The sequence below is a fragment of the Cyprinus carpio genome, chromosome A24 (assembly GCF_018340385.1).
Source record: "Cyprinus carpio isolate SPL01 chromosome A24, ASM1834038v1, whole genome shotgun sequence".
NCBI lineage: Eukaryota > Metazoa > Chordata > Actinopteri > Cypriniformes > Cyprinidae > Cyprinus > Cyprinus carpio.
Window position 1 is genome coordinate 15,012,633 of NC_056595.1, and position 19,293 is coordinate 15,031,925.

A 19,293-nucleotide genomic window follows, 5' to 3' on the forward strand; every position below is an offset into this window, starting at 1 on the left:
CATTACACATATGGCCAACACTGAGAGTAAAGTGCTCTGGAAGTTTTAAAATAATACAGAGAGAAAAAGGGAAAAAACTGCAAAAACATCCTTCTTTGGGATTCCTTAAAGGAAAAAATAAAAAGCATTCACATTCAGGGCATCCAGAATGTTGATGAGTTTGTCTCTTCATCGAAACAGACAAGTTTACATTACATCACTTACATTATATCATTTGCACACTAATGGATCCTCTATAGTGAATGGGTGCCGTCAGAATGAGAGTTCAAACAGCTGATAAAAACATCACAATAACCCACAAGTAATCCATACAACTCCAGGCCATCATTATCATCTTGTAAAGCTAAAAACTGAATGTTTCTTGCATCATCTTATCTGAATCAAGAGAGAAATATGCAGAGATCAAGCGAAAAAAAAAAAAAAGTAAAACATGAGTTTTCCTTTTTTTTCACTTAAGCTTATTTTATGAGAGGGCACCCATTCACTGCAGAGGATCCACTGGTGAGCAAGTGAAGTAATGCTAAATCTCTCCACATCTGTTGAGAAGAAGAAACAAACTCATCTACATCTTGGATGACCTTTTTTTTCAGCAAATTTTAATTTTTGGGTGAATTATTCCTTTAAGTGTCAAATATCAACTACTCTCAAGTGCCTCTGCTACATATAACCTTTAACACAATCCATCTGTCGCACCTGTGCCCTGCACAGACGCTTCTTAAAACAAACCTCTGCAAATACGCAGAGAAGCCCATGTGACAAAACTTGAATCTTTCAGGATATAAAGAAGATAGGACAATATAAATACATCTACATTAAAAATAAGGTGCTGGAGTGATTATACATTTCATATTCAGTAATAACATATAAGCTAACAGGATTTGGTTACTGCAATACATCTGGATTTGGTTATGGCAGGGGGGGACAGCTACTACATGTTTACTGGCTGAAGAGCTGTTCCAAAACTTTGCAATGCTCATAACCCACAGCGCCCTCTGCTGTGAGTTCAGTATGTGTCTATATTTCGTATGGCAGCTAATGGGAATCTCAACTGGTTAGACTAAACTAACAAAGCGTAAAAGTCTATGGCAAGAGTGTGTGAAATGCAGAAATGCGATGCTAAATGCTAATCCTGTAGCTCACAAAAATGCATTAAACGAAAATAATGAGAACATTTGTTTTCTTTCTGAAATAAGAGAAGCTTATTTGAACAGTATATAAAATATCTCTATGAGAATAAGATAAGTGAAAATTTGCACAGTTGAATAATCAGTGTCACACACTGTTCAAACACCCGCTGGAAGTCTTAGACCTCACTCAGCATGTTTGGAAATCCCTATGAGAGTGATTCACATTGGATGTGAATCAAAAAGCTCATGAGGAGCTACTGCAAGCTTTGGGTTTCAGACAATAAACAATCAAAGGAACTTCAACCTTATATTCAAAACTAGTTGTTACCAGAGTTAACCCTTTCAGTGGAAAACAGATCCGGGGGAGATGGAAGACCTACGATGGAGTGAACGAAAGGTAGTGAGAGCGACTTGATCTGGTGGAGACTGGACGCCTCACCAGGAGGGGTCATGGGGTGGCTGGGTAACTGATTTGCTGATGTGTCCATATCTGTTGACTTGGGGTCCAGGGCCACAAGGTTGGTGGCATCAGATACCACGGGGTTGCTGACCTGGAAGCACTTCTCCTTGTGGGCTTTGAGCATGTTGGAGAAGCGGAAACGCTGTCCACAGACGTCACAGGGGTACGGTTTCTCGCCAGTGTGAGTGCGGCGGTGCCGTTTCATATTGGGCCGGCTCGTGAAGCTCTTTCCACAAATCTCACAGATATATGGTTTCTCTCCTGGAGCAAGATTAGCAAAAAAAAAAAGGTAATTATTTATCACTATTAATTATTAAATTAATAATGTTTTATTAATATATTATAATTATTTAAAATAATTAATGAGTAAATACAATATTACACATAACAATAAATATCTATTATATTTATATATATATATTTTTTTTAATTGTCGACAATAAAAATAATAGTTACATATTACTATTGTGTTGACTGTGATGGGCACCAAAGTGGTGATTCTCACCAGTGTGTGTCTTCATGTGTTCATCAAAGTACTGCTTCATGTTGAAGTCTTTCCCACACCACTGACACATGAACTGCTTATGTCCGATATGGATGCTCATATGCGACCTCAGCTGGTATTTGTACTGGAATCTTTCACTGCAGTTCTGCAACATGAGCAGCAGCATCAGATACAGTAGACTATAATTTACATCTGTGCTCTTCTGCTTATAGTATTGGTACTAAATCGAAATGGATTTGGGATAACAACATTTCACAAAGTTAGAAATGATTAAATATTGGACACTGGTTAAAAGAAATGTTTCTTGAGCAACTAATCAGCATACGAGAATGATTTCTGGAGGATCATGTGACACTGAAAACTGGAATAATGATGCTGAAAATTCAGCTTTGCCATCACAAGTATGAGTTACATTTAAAAAAATATATAATAGAAAATTGTTATAAATAGTTTAAATGGGAGTTGACAATATTAGATTTTTGATCAAATAAATGCAGCCTCTGAAAACATAAAATACTTTTTTCGACTCCCCAAAAGTAGTATAAATATGTGCACATGGTTACTCTAATAAGATCTAATGTAAACTGAAATGAAACTTGACTTTTTCTAAGAAAAATGCAACACCTGAATCTCTCGGGCCTACGACTGATGATCCACATGACTGAACTCACCTCACACTTGAAGGGCTTTTCTCCAGAGTGCTGCAGAGAGTGCACTTTAAGAGACATGCTGCGTTTGAAGGACTTCCCACATGTTTCACAAGTGAATGGCATGTCCTTCGTGTGAGCTGCAACAAAATAAAAGACAAAATTCTGATTTTAAAAATGACGCCTGCTTCTTGTTTGCCTCAGAATGCTCATACTGTAGTAGCAATTAATAAAATGTATTAAAAACTTAATTTAACATCTTAATCACATGCCTCATTGCTCATTTTAAGAATAACAAGAACGTTAGCTTGTGACACGGTTTAGTGTATAATAAGACACTGCATCATTACTGCACATACTCGGCTGTCAGTGTGAGATGAGCAAGTGTAACTTGTTGCCCTAAAGACAACTGAGTGGTTCTGGTAGAAGGAAGCACTTCTAGATAAGATATTTCCTCTCTGCTCTCAGGGCAGATTAAACAATACAGCCTCTGTCCTTGGCTTAGTCTGTTCTGGATGGTAAAGCAAGGTCACAGGGGCTCATTTCCCCTGCTCAAAACAGAGCTGGGTATTTCACTATTTTTCTGGACCAAGCTCTGGGAAGATCAGACTTCAGGAAATTAAAGTACCGTACGGTATGAAGACCAGGGTGTGCTTATTACATCTGCCTGAAGGTTAATTTACACAACAATATGTCTTTGTGCTTATGACAGAGCTGCTGTATTTTGCAGCATCTTGACTGCCACCTAGCTGTGACATCTGTGATGTTAAAATGGATCCACGAGTTCATTTGTTAATGTAATGCACAATGCGGATGAGGATAAAGTTTAGGTTAAAGTTAAAGGTGTGGCCTGCAAAGTAGAGGCTTCATTCATACCAGTTTTGTGAACAAGTTAAATTGATTCATTGTAAAGATCCGATTCAAATGAGTGATTCATTCACAAATCAGACACTCTGAAGTGCATGTGAAAAGATTTTCATTGAATAATTAATTAAATATTTCATTCTGTTCCTTGCACAAACCTAGCATATGGACTTCTTGTCATATTGTAGACTTCAAGCTATCCAAGATGTCGATGAGTTTATTTAATCACACAGATTTGGAGAAATTTTGCATTACATCACTAGCTCATTAATGGATCCTCTGTAGTGAATGGGTGCCGTCAGAATGTATAAGAAATTTTCATTTTTGGGTGAACTTTTACTTCAACAGCTTCAGTCCTTAATCACTTACATGACAGAGAAAAAGAATGTATAGAATATTCTTTAAAAAAATAATCACTTTTTGTGTTACTGTGAGAACTAAGAATTCATACGGGTTTGGAATGACATAAAACTAAATAATGACAGAATGACCCAGTACTCACCAACCATGTGTTTCCGGACATGTGCCATGGTGTAGAACTTCTTTTCACAGATTTCACAAGAGAACTTTTTCTCAGCATATCCGTGGACAATCTTGTTGTGTTCGTGTAAAGACCACAGCTTTTTAAAAGCTTTTCCACAAGTCACGCACTACAAAGATCAGAGAATCTGAATGAATGGCATTAGACTAAACAACTCTCCCTTAGGGGTCGATGGAAAACACAACAGTATTTTATCATTCTGAGAGAGTACCAAGAACTGCAGAAGATAAATAAAGACTGAATAATTGCAAAGGGCACCTCTAACTTAAAATGCATTTATATCAAATTAAGCACAACAGCACAATTTCCTTAATTATACTGAATTCCCCATAAGTGCTCTATACAGCAGAGACAAATGAGTGCTGGATGCTCTAGACCTAGTTTGAGCTGGAGGTGGAAATGGCCTGGCAGACCTGCTTTAGTGGCAGAAAACAGCTGTTCTCCACACCCTAATACAGTCTGCTTCTATATATCATCCCAAATCTCTGGTCTATCATTCTGCTCTGGAATATGCATTCATAGCAGATTACCAGAAGAGAATACACATAATCCACCTTTAAACAGGGTAAAATATGCTATAAGAAGTCTATATAAGACTACATAAGACTATTATTATCAGATCAAAACTAGTGCACTGACAAGTTAATAATTATTTTTATGTTCTGACCACTAACCGAAAATATACTATTTTGTCTAAATATAATAAAATAAACAAAAATATAATTTTATCATTTTAAACACAATTAAAAATGTTACAATTTAAACAATTTTAAATTTATGGATCACAACATTATTAGGTACAGTATGAAAAATTTTTATTATTCTGGAGATTTGCTAAAAAATATTTTTTAAATATTACTTTGAAGCAAGTCTACTGTTAAAAAGAAAGTAAAAGAAAAAAACACAAACAATTAAATATCCAATATTTATATATCCAATATTAACCAATGCTGTAATGCAATGCTATTCAAATTTTGGGGTCGGTAAGATTTTTTTTTTTTTTTGAAAGAATTCTCTTTTGCTCACTATAGTTGCATTTATTTGATCAGAAATACAATAAAACAGTAATATATTGAAATATTATTACAATTTAAAAGGTATTTTCTATTGAAATATATTTTAAAATGTAATTTATTCTTGCAATAGCAAAGCTATCAGTTAACTTATTTCATTTTTTTTTTTTATTATATAAATAGTTTTAGTAGTAGCTCCAGTTTTAGTTTTGTTAAATATAATAACCATGACGGACATCAAAAAAATAAATAAAAATAAATAAAAATGATATATATACATAATTAAATTGGTTAATTTAATTACAAAATTGGAACTTTGTGAATAATGAATGTCCCAGTTCTGTGGGCACAAATTTTGTGTGGGCCTACTTATTGTGTTTAAATGAGTTTTTTTTCCACACTTGGTTTTGATGGCTGGGTCCAGTTCAACTGTTGCTCCCTTCCGCTATCCCTGCATGTCTCTTACAACTATAATACAACTTTTATTGTATTATTTGGAATCAATGACTAAGCAAACAAACCAAACTCTGACTTGGCACCAAATGCTTGTGTAAAATCAGCCTTACAGATTGACCTTGTTAACATGTACATGCAGACAAGAGTGTGTACCTGTATGTTTTTCTCACAGTTTGTCTGATGGTGTAGCAGCAACTCGCTCTCCAGTAAAAAGCGCTTGCCGCATTTATTGCAGATTTGCATGCGGTTGTGGGTGACGTTCATGTGCTTCTCCAAGTACCAGCGGTTGTTGAAAACACGAGGGCACTTCTTGCAAGAAAAGTGCTGCTTTTCTTCGAGCTTCACCTTCTGTCCCAGACTCTCCTGCTCTTTACTCCTCTTCCTCCCCTCCCTTAGTGTCGTGTCATTTAGCGTCTGTCTCATGGCGATGGTGTCCGTGGCACGCCGTCTATCCACGCTGGTGCGTCCTGTTTCTGGAATGTCGAGATTATTCTCTTCTTCATCCTCATCGTCCTCGTCATCGCTGCAATTTTCCATCCCTTCCTTTCTGTGTTCATACTCTTCTTCTTCGTCCTCACCAACATCTTCATTATCATCCTGTTCCTCACCCTCCACCACACTGGGAAGATTGGTGGGATGGTGAACGAGGAGGGATGAGGTACTTGAGGTGACGCCCTTGCCGTCAGACCCTTTAGAAACATTTAAAGTCTGGTTGTTGAGATTGACCTCCACAATAATCTGCTCTCTGTTAAAGGAGACAGAACTATCCTGGGATCCCGCTTCATTTAGACCGGCTCCTCCCTCCATTGTGCTTAAGCTCCGCCCTCCTCCGCAAGCCACTCCCCCTCCACTGTCATCTTTTTTGTAGAAGTGTTTGGCTTGAGGGCTGGAGTGGACACTAGATGAGTGTGTCTGCGTAACATCTCCACTGACACCACTGCCCTCTACAAGCAATGAGAATGTACCATTTCCTTTTTGTGTGTACATCTTCTCAAGCTCCTTCATCTTGTACATCTGACTGGACGAGGCATTGCCTTGCCTCTCTGTGTCGGCCATCTCATTGGACCCAAGTAACTTGTGGCAGGAACTCATTTGGAGCACAATGGCCACCTGTAGGACTTCAAAGATGGAGATATAGATGAAGTTGAGGATTTGGATACTCAGCACCTTGAAGGCCAGATTTATGCGGTGCGGTGGTTGACTCTGGGAGAGTAGGGCCTGGAAGTAGGGGATGTGGTCACCCAGCACGTCCTTGTGGGAGGAAAAGTTACGGTGGGACACCAGCACGAGGTCCACGTCGCTCAGGTGAGGCTGGTAGAGGTTGCTGTCCATTAAACAAGTGAAGTGCAGCGCTGCATCCTCCAGCAGAAAGAACTCAGCAGCAGTCCTCTCAACTAGCAGATAAGACAGGAGAAAATTTATATATTAAACTTACAATTCATTAGCAAATTTACAAAATAACAGAACAATTACGTATATCCACATGGAAAACAGAACAAGAATAAACATTTTAGCTAGTAACTATATTTGCATTTCTTGAATGAAGTGTTTGCAGATGCAACACGCAAAATTGCACAATTTGCAATATGACTTAGAATAACTATTTTAATGTGTTTTTATTTTTGGTTACTAACAGTCTGATTTATAGCATCTCTGATTCAGTGTTTAATTTGTGTCACCATTTCAAAACTGTCATATTATTTATATACCATTTTAATATTTATTAATATTTTGAATTAGTTTTATTTTTATTTTTTCAGTTTTCATTTTAATTTTTTTTTTTATTTTTTTTTTTTATTTTTTTTTTGAATTTTTTTTTTTTTTTTATTTTTTTTTTTTATTTTTGATTAATTTGTGTATATATATATATATATATATATATATATATATATGTGTGTATATAGTGTGTGTATATATATATATAAGCAATTTAGTTTTTCATTTTTTTGTTTCTTTTTTTTTTTTTTTGTAGTTGTTTATATTTTAAGTTTTATTTCAATTAACACATTTATAAAAAAAATCATAGAAATAACAACACTGGCTAATGTTAACGAAATCTTTATAAATCTTCATGTAAGTAAAAAATATAGGAAAATATTGCTATTTATTATTTATATTGGTAAATATAAGTACAAATGATTAAATTCTTTGTCTTCATTATTCCAAAACCGTGGAAAATATGATTGATTATTGTTAACTAGATTGTTTTAATGATTGTTTGCTGTATTTTATTTAATACATTAAACATATTGTTTGTACTTGGTTTAGTATTTGGTATCTACCGGTCAAAAAAGATAGATTGTTTTGTTGTTTGTTTGATGTTTTTTATATTATAGAATGTATACAGTTTATAGTTTAAAAACAGAGAAAAATATATAATTTTAGTCATAACATCACCCCTAGAAATAACTAATATTAAAGTAACACTCTATATTTTGACAAAAACCATCAGAACACATAATAATACATTTCTGCACAGACATTTATTTCATTCACAGCAGCATTGAAAAAGAGAAAGGCATAAGCTACTGGAGCATGCTGCTATGCCCTCCCCTTCTGCTCCCAAGGTTGGCTTATTTTAGATCAGGAAGGACGAGGTTTCAATCTGGACAGCATCTCTTTAAAAACTCCACAGTGGAAAAGGAAAGAAGGAGGGAGAGGCAGCAAGCGAAAAGAGAAAAGATAAACCAAGTGAGAGGACAGAAAAAGAAGCATGCAAAAAGCACATTGATATTCAGAGCCGTGCGCTAACCATTAGCTTCCTCCTCCTGCGTCCTGTCTCCCTGAGTTATCATTATGCACGAGACAAAACACTGGCCAGTAAACAATTAAAGAGAGCAAGGACCGTAAATATCAGACTCTCCAAACAATTATACAGACTGGTTATGCTGACTTTTATGTGACTACAACAAGCAGAATTAACGCTCTTACTTTTTATCTCTGTAAAGTTTGTTTGCAGAAGCCATTATAAGTAAACCCTCTACACTGCGAATAAATCACTCACATATGTGACTAAATATTCACTCTGGGCGCCAAAATGATGTCTAATATTTGCCAATGGCTAATAAATTCTCAGATTTTACTCGCCAGTGTGTGAGTTGGAGGCTTAGTAGAAGTTTAGTACATATATATTTTCACTCGCCGGAAACTCTGACTGAGCGCTTCAGAGTTTCACTCCCCATCAAGCGATCTCTGCTGTTTTTCAGTTCATCTGAATGGATGAGCAGCGCACCTGTATTTGACGTACCGTAAACTCTAGTGTGAAGGTGCACGACTCGCCGTCACTTTGTCTCACACACGCAGAGAGAGAGAGAGAGAGTGAGAGTGAATTGATACGCTACATTTAAACAATATTCTTTGTTGTATTTTCCTGTTAAAATAACGGCGTTCCTTTGGAATTCTTCAGTTTTTAAGAACTGCTGGGTTTTCCGTTAGTGGGTGGAGCTAATGCGCAAACGGCAATCTTATTGGCTGGCGCTCACATATTATCATCCCTGTTTTGATTTCAGCAAAACAGTTCGTGCGAACGCACAAAACCTGATTAATATTCATAAATCCAGCAGCTCATTAATCCTTAGTAATCCTCAGTGCGTTTTATAGTTCTTATTAGTAGAATTCATAGAATTATTATCTTATCAGTATTTTTGGTAGGTTTTTTTTCTTTTTACAGAAACACTGAATGACCAAAAAAGCACCACCATCAGTTCAGTTAAGATGTTCAGTTAAAATGACCAATACGCATTCAAACATGGTTATCAAGTTTATTTCTAATTACTAAAGTTCTATTATTAAATAATACTTGATTATTATAATGCTTGGCTGATTGATGTTAAGAGTGTACTTTCAGATATTTAAAAAAACTGTGCCATTTTACAATATTGATAGATACCGATACATATGGTACAGTCATATAAAGTGTGTCCAGACTTACTACTGATCAAAGACCATCCTCTTATCACACTCACAAATCTGAACGTCTTTGGGTCAACTACTATGTTATTCATCCCACACAGTAGTTTGCCAGCTCACTAACACTCCTACACCAAGACCTTTGCCAAACCTTGTTAAACAGACTTGTTATTTTCAGCAACATGAGTAGTGTAATGCTCCTCATTCTGATTCATAAAGCTGAACTCAATGTAACAGAGACCCATACTGCTTTCATGTAATAAGAGGTGACTCAGGGCTGCTGGCCAGGCCCGCTGGTATGCACTTGGCCGAGGACGTTCACCACAGTGCCAGGCAGCAGAGAGCAGAGCGGTGGGGGGAAAGATATCTACCCTCAGTTGACTTTCACTTCAGCGGTCTTTACTGCACTGTTTATCACACCTCCCAAATCGGGCCACTGTTTCTGCTGATATGTCTTCAGAGAGATTTGAAATGCCCATTTTTCCCTTTCAGATGGAGAGCAAGAATGAAAATGATGGAATTCTACTAAATAACATCACCAGCAGACTTTCTTGTTTTTTCTCATCCCATGAAAATACATTTCAGATTAGTTCCTTTTTCTCTTTCTTTTTCTGAGTTTATCAAAATTGTCAGTGAAGTGATTAGTAATGTTACAAAGATTCATATTTCAAATAAAAACTGTTCCTTTAAACTTTCTATTTATCAAGAATCCTGAAAAAAAAGTGGCACGGTTTCCACAAAAATATTAAGCACCACAACTATTTTCAACTGTTTTATAATAACAGTAATAAATGTTTCTTGACCACCAAATCAGCATATTAGAATGATTTCCAAAGGATCACGTGACACTGAAGACTTAAGTAATGGCTGCTGAAAATTCTACTTTGCTATCACAGGAATAGATTACATTTTAAAATATATTAAAATAGAAAACAGTTGTTTTCAATTGCAGTAATTTTTCACAATATTGCTGTTTTTACTGTATTTTTTTATTCAAATGAATGTAGCCGTTGCGAGCATAAGGTATTACTTTCAAAAACATTTTACAAATCTTACTGACCTCAAACTTTTGAACAGCATTCCATAATTTAGTTAACCTTCTAATTTGATACAAACAACAACCAATGTAATGTCAGATTCACTCCCAACTGTTTTTAATAAAACTGAACACAATTTTAGTGCCCCTCCAGAACATTTTACTTTGAAAGTGCTATGAAACATAAAACATTTTCAGAAATGTCACCACAGTTTTTTTTATTCAAAGAGCCAGGACTGAATAAAAACTATAGGAACTATATTTAAAAACATCTCATCACAGTAAGTTAAGGTGATTTTGGATGTCTTCAGTGAGAATCATGGGACTTGACAGTGATCTCACACTGAGCACTGTAACAATGCAGCTACTGTGAAGAACACTGACCAACCTCTCAACAACTTTTGATGAACTGCTCACATTTTCAGCAACCCACCAAGATGTCATTCCACAATACAAACTCAACAAACCACAGCAACAAGCCACAGGAATTTCAACAATTTCTGAATGATACAGAATCAACTGGTATCTTGGAAATAGATCGTTTTCCAAGATAATTATATTTTTATCTTTGGAAATGATGACAGTGAAAACAAACAGTACTATTAATATTTTTATGCACTTGAGTGACACCCTCAAGAACCAGAACGGGCATCAAGCCAGCCTGAATCTCTCTCAGACAGGCTAGGATGGAGCTTCAGAACGAGTGTTCAACCCTGATCTGAACAGACACTCACTAAAGCCAGAGTCAGCAGAAACCTAGAGCAGACTTTATGGAAAATAAAGTAAGAGTGATTGAGAGAGACTATTTGAAAGGGATGTGAATATGGGATCCTATCTGAACTATGGGGAATGTTGGTTTATGTCCTCTCTGCAGTGAGAGTTCAAAAATACTGGAAAATGTCATCAATCACTAACCTTAGCCTTTAGAAAATAATTGACTGATTTACTCACCCTTATATTGTACAGAACACAACAAAAAAGGAACATAAAAGTGGTTGATATGACTTAGATATGCACTAAGTCTCCTTAAGTCATACCATAACCTAATGTGAGGAACAGACCTCCACTAAAAATCTTTGCCCTAGATCTCAAATTCCATTCATACTTTCACATGTTCAAACTTAGCACATTGTGTATGAGAATAGTGCAACTTTTTGGAGCTTTTAGTCACTTTGTTTTATTGAAAAGCGCAGTGTGAACATCTTTTTAAACATCTCCTTTTGTAATATACACAATAATAACTGACAACATGACACAATTTTATTTTTCTTCTCTTTCTTTAACCCTCCCAGCAGATCACATCTCTAACAACTGTGCATCTATGGATAGTGACACTTTTGACCTTCAACTAAACTTTGAGGCTGTTGCACACTCTGTATTAATGAAAAACAAGCATTATCATGGGAATCTAATCAGGCTGCTATTAAAGAGACCAGAGACTAATCGCTGTCCTCCTGCCCTCTGGATTCTTCCACTTCCTGTGCTGCCAACTTGAAGGGAAGTTTCACAGCACTGTAAAATGCAGAGGCGCTGCTGTCTGGCACTGTTTCCTCATCAATCATACACAGATGCCAAGCAATGACTCGGCATCTGGTGTCCCTCTGCCCAAGACAATATGCACAATTAGAAATGACCTGCAATTCAATAGAGCACTAAAGAAAGCCTGGACCTGGTACTGGAAAGAAGGTTACAAAAATGAAGGTCCTTAAGAAAATAAGCTTAAAACAACACAATTTTTTAAATAACTTAAAGATTTTCAATTTGGATATTATTGCTGCCATCAAGATTGACTAGAAAAGGATAAAATAAACAAATCCATTTTTAAAACCCATTGTATGTATATGCATGCATATATATATATATATATATATATATATATATATATATATATATATATATGCATTATATATATATATATATATATATATGATATATATATATATATATATATATTATATATATATATATATATATATATATATATATATATTATATATATATATATATATATATATATATATATATGCAAACAGACAGTCAATCTGAGTCGATCTGTTAGTGCCTATGTTCATTTCGCTGAGGACAAAGAAACTGTGTATTTGTGAAGAGGAAAAGCCTCAATGGACCAGACATAGAAGATTCAGTTTTTCTTTCCACTCAAGAGCAGATTTTCTACTTTTGAACCCCTGTGTACCAATCACCCTCTCAGAGGAGCCACTTTCTAAGGTGATGAAGCTTTCCTCAGAGAACCAAAAAAATGAGACAGAGAAACAGATGCCCTGGGTGTCTGTGGATGTGTGTGTGATTGCTCGATGCCTATGCCCTCCCCGATCCAATCAGGACACACGTTCAGTCCTGACCTTGAGCTAGACAGACAAACACTTACAGCCCTCACAGAGAAACCAACATGACTTACGGCCTGTGTGTGTGTGTGTGTGTGTGTGTGTGTGTGTGTGTGTGTGTTGTAAATTAGCAAGACATGTGTCAGTTATGAGCAGGTCTGTGTGTGAGAAGAGAGAAAGACAGAGAAAGAAAGAGTTTTCCATCATGATAAAAGGCCTCAAAAGTAGCATCTTCATTTCCGGAACTAAAGTAAAAATTCACCCAAATAAGAAAAGAAGAAAAAAAAAAAAAGAATTTACTTATTTACCTGTATAATTTGCTTTTGTTTGTTAAACACAAAAGGCAGGATGTCCGAGCTGCTCTTTTCCATAAAGAAAAATAGAAAGCAAGACAACAACACAAGTCTGGAACAACGTGTGGCTGAACTATCTCTTTAAGGTCTCTTAGATACAGTCTTCTCACCCATTCAGACTAGCCAGCACAGTTGATAATTACACACTGTCAGAGAACTGTCACAAACCACAGCATCACTTTCACTGAGAAAACCTCCTGAACTATAACACCTGCTATTACACATGCCAGTTCAATGAACAGGGCTGTTTGCTGCTCCTCGGATCAGCTGTCGGTCTTGTGCTGAATAAAGTGAGCTTTAAATAAAAGCGTTTTCTTTGGATAAAAGCGTCTGCTAAATGCATAAATACAGGCAAAGCAATGGCAGAACAGAGGGTACAGTACATCTCCATAATATGTAATATATAATTCACTTCTATTTGCATTTGTCACATTTGTTTTTAGGGTTTCCTCGTGAATTCACAAATGTCAGGCATTTCAAATCAAAGTGTGAGATGTATTCAAAACTCAATTTTATTGTAGAAATATGCATAATTACTATTTGTCTAGGCGTTACTGAATTACATGTTTTATTGCACAGACAATTCTGTTTAAACGTTTGAGGTCAAAACTTTTTATGTTTTTCTAATAAGTCTAAAAATGCGGTAAAACAGTAAGAATCTGAAATATTACAAGTTTTGTAATTTAATACATTTTAAAATGTTATTTATTTTTATTGTAATTCACTAAAATAAAAATATTGAACATTTAGTGGAAAACTGACTCTAACACAAATTAATTAGACAAAGATAAACATTTCCCTTAGGTTAGAAAATATTGTGGATAGAGGGTGTCATCCATCCCTTCATCTAATTACCAAGTTCAATCAGAATAAGTGATTAGGGATGGAGCTCCCCTGTCAGCTGTTCTTCAGGTTCAGGAGCTAATTAACAGCAGAATGGAACAGAAGCCAGTGAAAGCTCTTTACTGAGGAGGAAAGAAAGCCAGAATCACTTACCTTTCCTATGGTTTTAGTAAAACGGGAGCATAGCAGGTGTTTAGGTCCAGCAAATGCTGCTCAGGGAAGTCCTCATTGGCATCGGCTGAGAGATTAAAAAATTCACAAGAAATCAATCAATAAATCTGAAAATTGGAAGACATGCTGAGACTGTTTTAGTTTAAATGAAAATAATTTTTATGGCAACATTAACGCATTAAGTATCTCTCATAACCTTTGGATACTGAAAGCGTCGTACAACATTTATTTTATTACAAACCACTTGAAAATGTCTATGACTCACTGCACTTTTCTTGTGCTGACTGAGGCAGATATATTTAGAAGACTTCCCATTTCTATCTATATGTTAATGCAACCAAGAGCAACAGAATACCAGTTTGAAATATTATGTGCCAAGCAGGGCATGAAATTGAGCTAGACAAACAAACAAAGGATTTTACCTCTCATGTGTCTGCAGTGTCTAATAATAAAAGGTGTGCTTGACAAGGTGAGAGAAATCAGGTTCTCGTAAAAGAGACAGTATATCCACAGCCAGAACCATTTGGTGGCACAAACAAAGCTGTGTGAGATCACTGTGACAGCGCCAGAAGAAAATTGAAAATTTATATCCGTAATGAAAAGGAACAGCAAACAACTTTGCAAAATACTAAAATCTCAGGGGCTGAATCTTTCTCGAAAGAAAGAGAGAGAGAAATGTACTTCTTGGGTGAATCTCATGAGAACTGGACAAAAGTCATATTTTATGCTACATATATATTTATAAAATATTGAAAATATTGAAAATAATAAATATTATAATATTATAATAATATTATAATAATTATAATTACAATGTCATAAATTATTATGAAAATAGTAAAGAATTTATACACCATGGCAATATTTATTGTACTGTCTTTAATTTGACTTCAATTTTGATTTTTACCATTCGAAAGTTTGGGATCAGTCTGATTATAAAAATATATATATATAACATATATATATATATATATATATATATATATATATATATAAAGAAAAAAAATATATATATATCATCTTTTTCAGTGAGAAGGTAATAAATTGATCGAAAAAATACAGGAGAGACGTTTAGAATATTAAACATTTTCTCTTTTATTTTAATTATTAATTTATTACAATTCTCTTTTCATTAAAGAACCCTGATAATAATAAGAAATGCTTCTTACCATATCAGCATATTAGAATGATTTCTGAAGGGTCATGTGACACTGAGTCTGTAATTATTTTAAATTGTAATAATATTTCATAGTATTACTGTTTTTGCTGTATTTTGGATTTGAGACTACAAAAACTTACCAACCTTAATTTTTTTTTAAAGTATTGTACAGCAATTTACTATTTTGTAGTACAAAAACACTGTATTTCAATAATGAGAGTCATAAATGAGAACAATAAGAATAAAAGAAAAAAAAAATAAGAAGTTAAATGTCTTCTCATTAAAATAAGAATTTTAGGGGAAGAACTGTGGTTTTATCCAAATATTATATCCTCTTCCTTTCGACGTAGTGCTGAAATATGACCCTGACAAGTTCATGACAGATTTCCTGAGATTCGCCCCTTTCTCAAAATGTGGCTGGAACAGAACTTAAGCTTATCCAATGCAGGAACTGAATAATCAAGGTTGTAGACTGTGATCTGCTATGTTGCCATGTCCAGAGCAGGACTACCAGGAGAATTCAGCCTGAGCTATGTGAGAAGGAGCTGAGTCAGGACTTCTGGCCAAGAGACGAGCCTGTGGAGTTGGCATGTCTCTGCCACATAAAGCACAAACACAAACTGCCACAGATCTGCTAACTCTGCTCGTGGGCCAACTCCTCTCCATGTACAGACTCTGGCCTTAGTATGCAGCAATGTGAGGAACTGAACCTGACAACGCAGAGACTGGGAGAAAGACAACTGTGAAATGGGGAAATAAATGTCTTCTCTTTCCCATAACTAAAAAGGAGAAGGAAGGAAATGTGTGTTGATAAAGAGTAAAATTGTAAAGATTCATCGAAAATAAATAAAATTACACAATATTTTGAAGAATGTTGGTAACCGAACAGTTGCTGGTAGCCATTGACTTCTATAATATTGTTTTCAATACTATGGAGGTCAATGGCTACCGTCAACTGTTCGGTTATCAACATTCTTCAAAATATCTTCTTTTGTGTTCAACAGAAGAAAGAAACTCATACAGGTTTGGAACAACCGTGAGTAAATGATTACAGAATTGTAATGATTGGGTGAACTGCCTCTTTAAGCATCACAACTATTTTCAATGTTTATAATAATAAGAACATGGCTTGAGAGCATTTAAACATTGCTGGGAGCCTTTTGAGGAGCACTTGTCACATGGATTAGAGTGACTCCAACAGCAGAGCACTGAGAGACAACGAAGCCTCAAAGTCAAGGGTGGGCAGGAATGTCCTGAACTACATAAAAACCCTCAGCATGATGCTTTTTTCCAGGCCGCAGCACTAAAGGACAAGACTGCAGAGTTTAGCAGGAGTCGTTCTATTTCAGTTCTTCCTAAAGTACAAATTTTCATGAGGAACAGTTAACAAAGAGCCAATTCGTGTGCATTCACTTTAGGAAATCATCATGCAACAATTAATTCTAGAGTGCATTCGATGCATTTAATCATTTGTCTTAAAACCCATGATGACCTTGGTGCTTTTACCACCAATGTTTTACTATCAATGGTAACTAGTCACCAAGTGCAATAGATGCAGCTGAAGAAGTACAGCTCCTTTTTGGTTATTACAGAGTGTTTTGGAAATTAAACATTAAAGGTTAATGTTATCAAGTGATATTCTGGTGGTGACTGTCTAAACTTGATTATATTATCATAAACAATGCATTAATGGGGGCGTAAAGGAGTTGTTAGAGTTCTGACTCATTTCACATGCCAACCATCAACAGATGTTTTGTCTACTACAGCCAAAGAGTCAAACGAGCAACTGGAAGTCAAAAAGTACTGACCTGACCCAAATATTAACCCAGCTTCCAGATGTGAAGAGGCATCTGGATTACAGCACCAATGTACTACAATAAACATGCTGTATTTTTTTCACGAGCATTCCTAAAATCCTAAAGCATTCCTAAAATCAACACTGCTTTCATCCCCGCAACCTCTCTGATGCTCTTCCTTGATTTACTACGAATATCAAATATTAAAATACTCAATAAAAGAAAAGAAAAACTTGTTTGTAAGACATCTCATTTATCATTATTTTCTTATTTTACCATTATAGCCCTTTATATATGATTGTTATGTTTTAATGGATAAGGATTTGTAAAAATTGTTTTACAGAGGTTGCACAAAAAAAGTGCAATTGGTAGTCAAGGAAATACAAAAGAAAACGGATTCATTATGATCCATAAATTATTTTTTTAATAATGGAAAAAATGTCCAATTCTGGAAATCTATATTTCTGCTTTAACAATACTTAATCATTACACTTCAACATTAGTAACAATTATTATTGTTACATTACTAAAAATTATTTGCTAACTTATGTTTGTTCTGGGGCTGGGCTATGTCTAATTGTATCTAGGAGTAGCAACATTCGGGTTTTTAAACAAATTTAAATGGTATTTAAAGAATAATGTTTCTGTGTCTCTAATAAATAAATAAATAAATAAAAGTGTAGCGCCCTTCAGCATTTATTTGGAGACTCAGTTATTGCACAACTGAAATATGAACTCTATGGATGGAGGATCCCCAATTTTTTTTTTTTTTTTTTTTTTTTTTTGAGGTCATGTGAAGTTAACAGTGTTGTGAAATGAATTCGGTCGCGTCCCGTGCAACAAAGTCTCTGATTTCAAAAGTACGTTTGCAATAAAAACAATAAATAAATTTCCTTTTAATTTTACATGCATCAATGTCCACAAAATGCACCAGTCACGATGTGATCCTCCACACTGATATGAGAGAATTTAACTCTTTAAATGCAACAATGTAGCTATTGTGGCCGTTGCATTCTTGTTAATCTTCCAGTTTCACTGGCTGTCGGCGTTCTGTCCAAGTTGCAAACTTCATTTCGTGGTTAAGTTTATTGGCGACATCACGTTATCTAACACGTTCAAAACTCTGACACATCCCGGGACAAACTATTGCAAGTTTCATCGGCCTAGCTAAGTCGTTTAAAATGACAAGAAATAAAATATGGATATAGAATGATCAAAATGTCGTTGTCTACTGTACCATTTTGAGCCGGGGTCTCTAGCATCGAAGGAGTCCGCGATTAACTCCATTTGCGCAGGACTTCCGCTCGCCATGTAATAGTACGTTGGATTTTCACATTTCTTCAGTTTTCCTTCCCCTCACTGTTTTTTTCCGCCGTGCTAGCAACATTCAGACAGACAAAAATGCAGAGGCTGCTTTTGCAGTAGGAATTTGGTGATTGGAGCTCGGGGATCATATGGGCTTTTGTCAGAAGTTTTAAAGGGCCATTGCACTGGATAATTTTTCATGCCTGAGCTGTAGTCTACATCTACTGCTAAAAATGTGTAAATCAGTACGAGCTGCCCTTATAGGGACATGGAGCATTTGTCTCCCAGGTGCTCATGACCTTGCATGTTTGACAGCATCTCACTGTGTGCATGAGAGCATGCTGAATCCTGAAACAGCAGGCAACCAGAGTAATTATATCCCTTTGAATATGCATGATTTTTTTTTTTACTAGACAGCGAGTAGGATGTCTGAGTATACAGTATTTGTGAAACAGTAGGCAGACTAAACCCAGATGACACACTGCACCTGCTGAGATTCTTAAGTGAGCAAGCAGTAACCACTATCCCATGAGGCCACAGGAGTGAAGGAACTGTCAGATGTGAAATGTAAAAAAAAAAAAAAATCATAATTAAAGTAGTTAAAATAAATGGAGAAATGTGATTTTGGATGTACAGTATCCCCACTAGTACCTGTATAGCACAGGACCAAATCAAAAAGCAGACATGCTTATAGTGGACAAATATGCTTGAGATGGTCTTACAAAACTTTTATCCACATTGCTACAAGAACATGTTTCACAGAATA

At 35.6% G+C, this 19,293-nt stretch overlaps 1 protein-coding gene across 2 annotated transcripts; it reads right to left on the bottom strand.

The window, feature by feature from the left end:
* Window positions 1-498: 498 nt before the first annotated feature.
* On the bottom strand, window positions 499-19,056 carry LOC109045434 (zinc finger and BTB domain-containing protein 47-like). Of its 2 annotated transcripts, XM_042714312.1 has the most exons (7): window positions 18,460-19,056; window positions 14,250-14,334; window positions 5,767-7,007; window positions 4,106-4,253; window positions 2,764-2,879; window positions 2,093-2,237; window positions 499-1,848 (listed from the first exon to the last, which is right to left on the bottom strand). In XM_042714312.1, exons 3-7 carry the CDS (start codon window positions 6,943-6,945, stop codon window positions 1,445-1,447), a joined length of 1,992 nt encoding a protein of 663 aa, XP_042570246.1. In that variant the 5' UTR covers window positions 6,946-7,007; window positions 14,250-14,334; window positions 18,460-19,056; the 3' UTR covers window positions 499-1,444. The 2 variants fall into 2 exon arrangements, with proteins under 2 accessions (XP_042570246.1, XP_042570247.1); XM_042714313.1 differs by lacking the exons at window positions 14,250-14,334; window positions 18,460-19,056 and adding an exon at window positions 8,861-9,202.
* Between the last annotated feature and the right edge of the window lie 237 nt (window positions 19,057-19,293).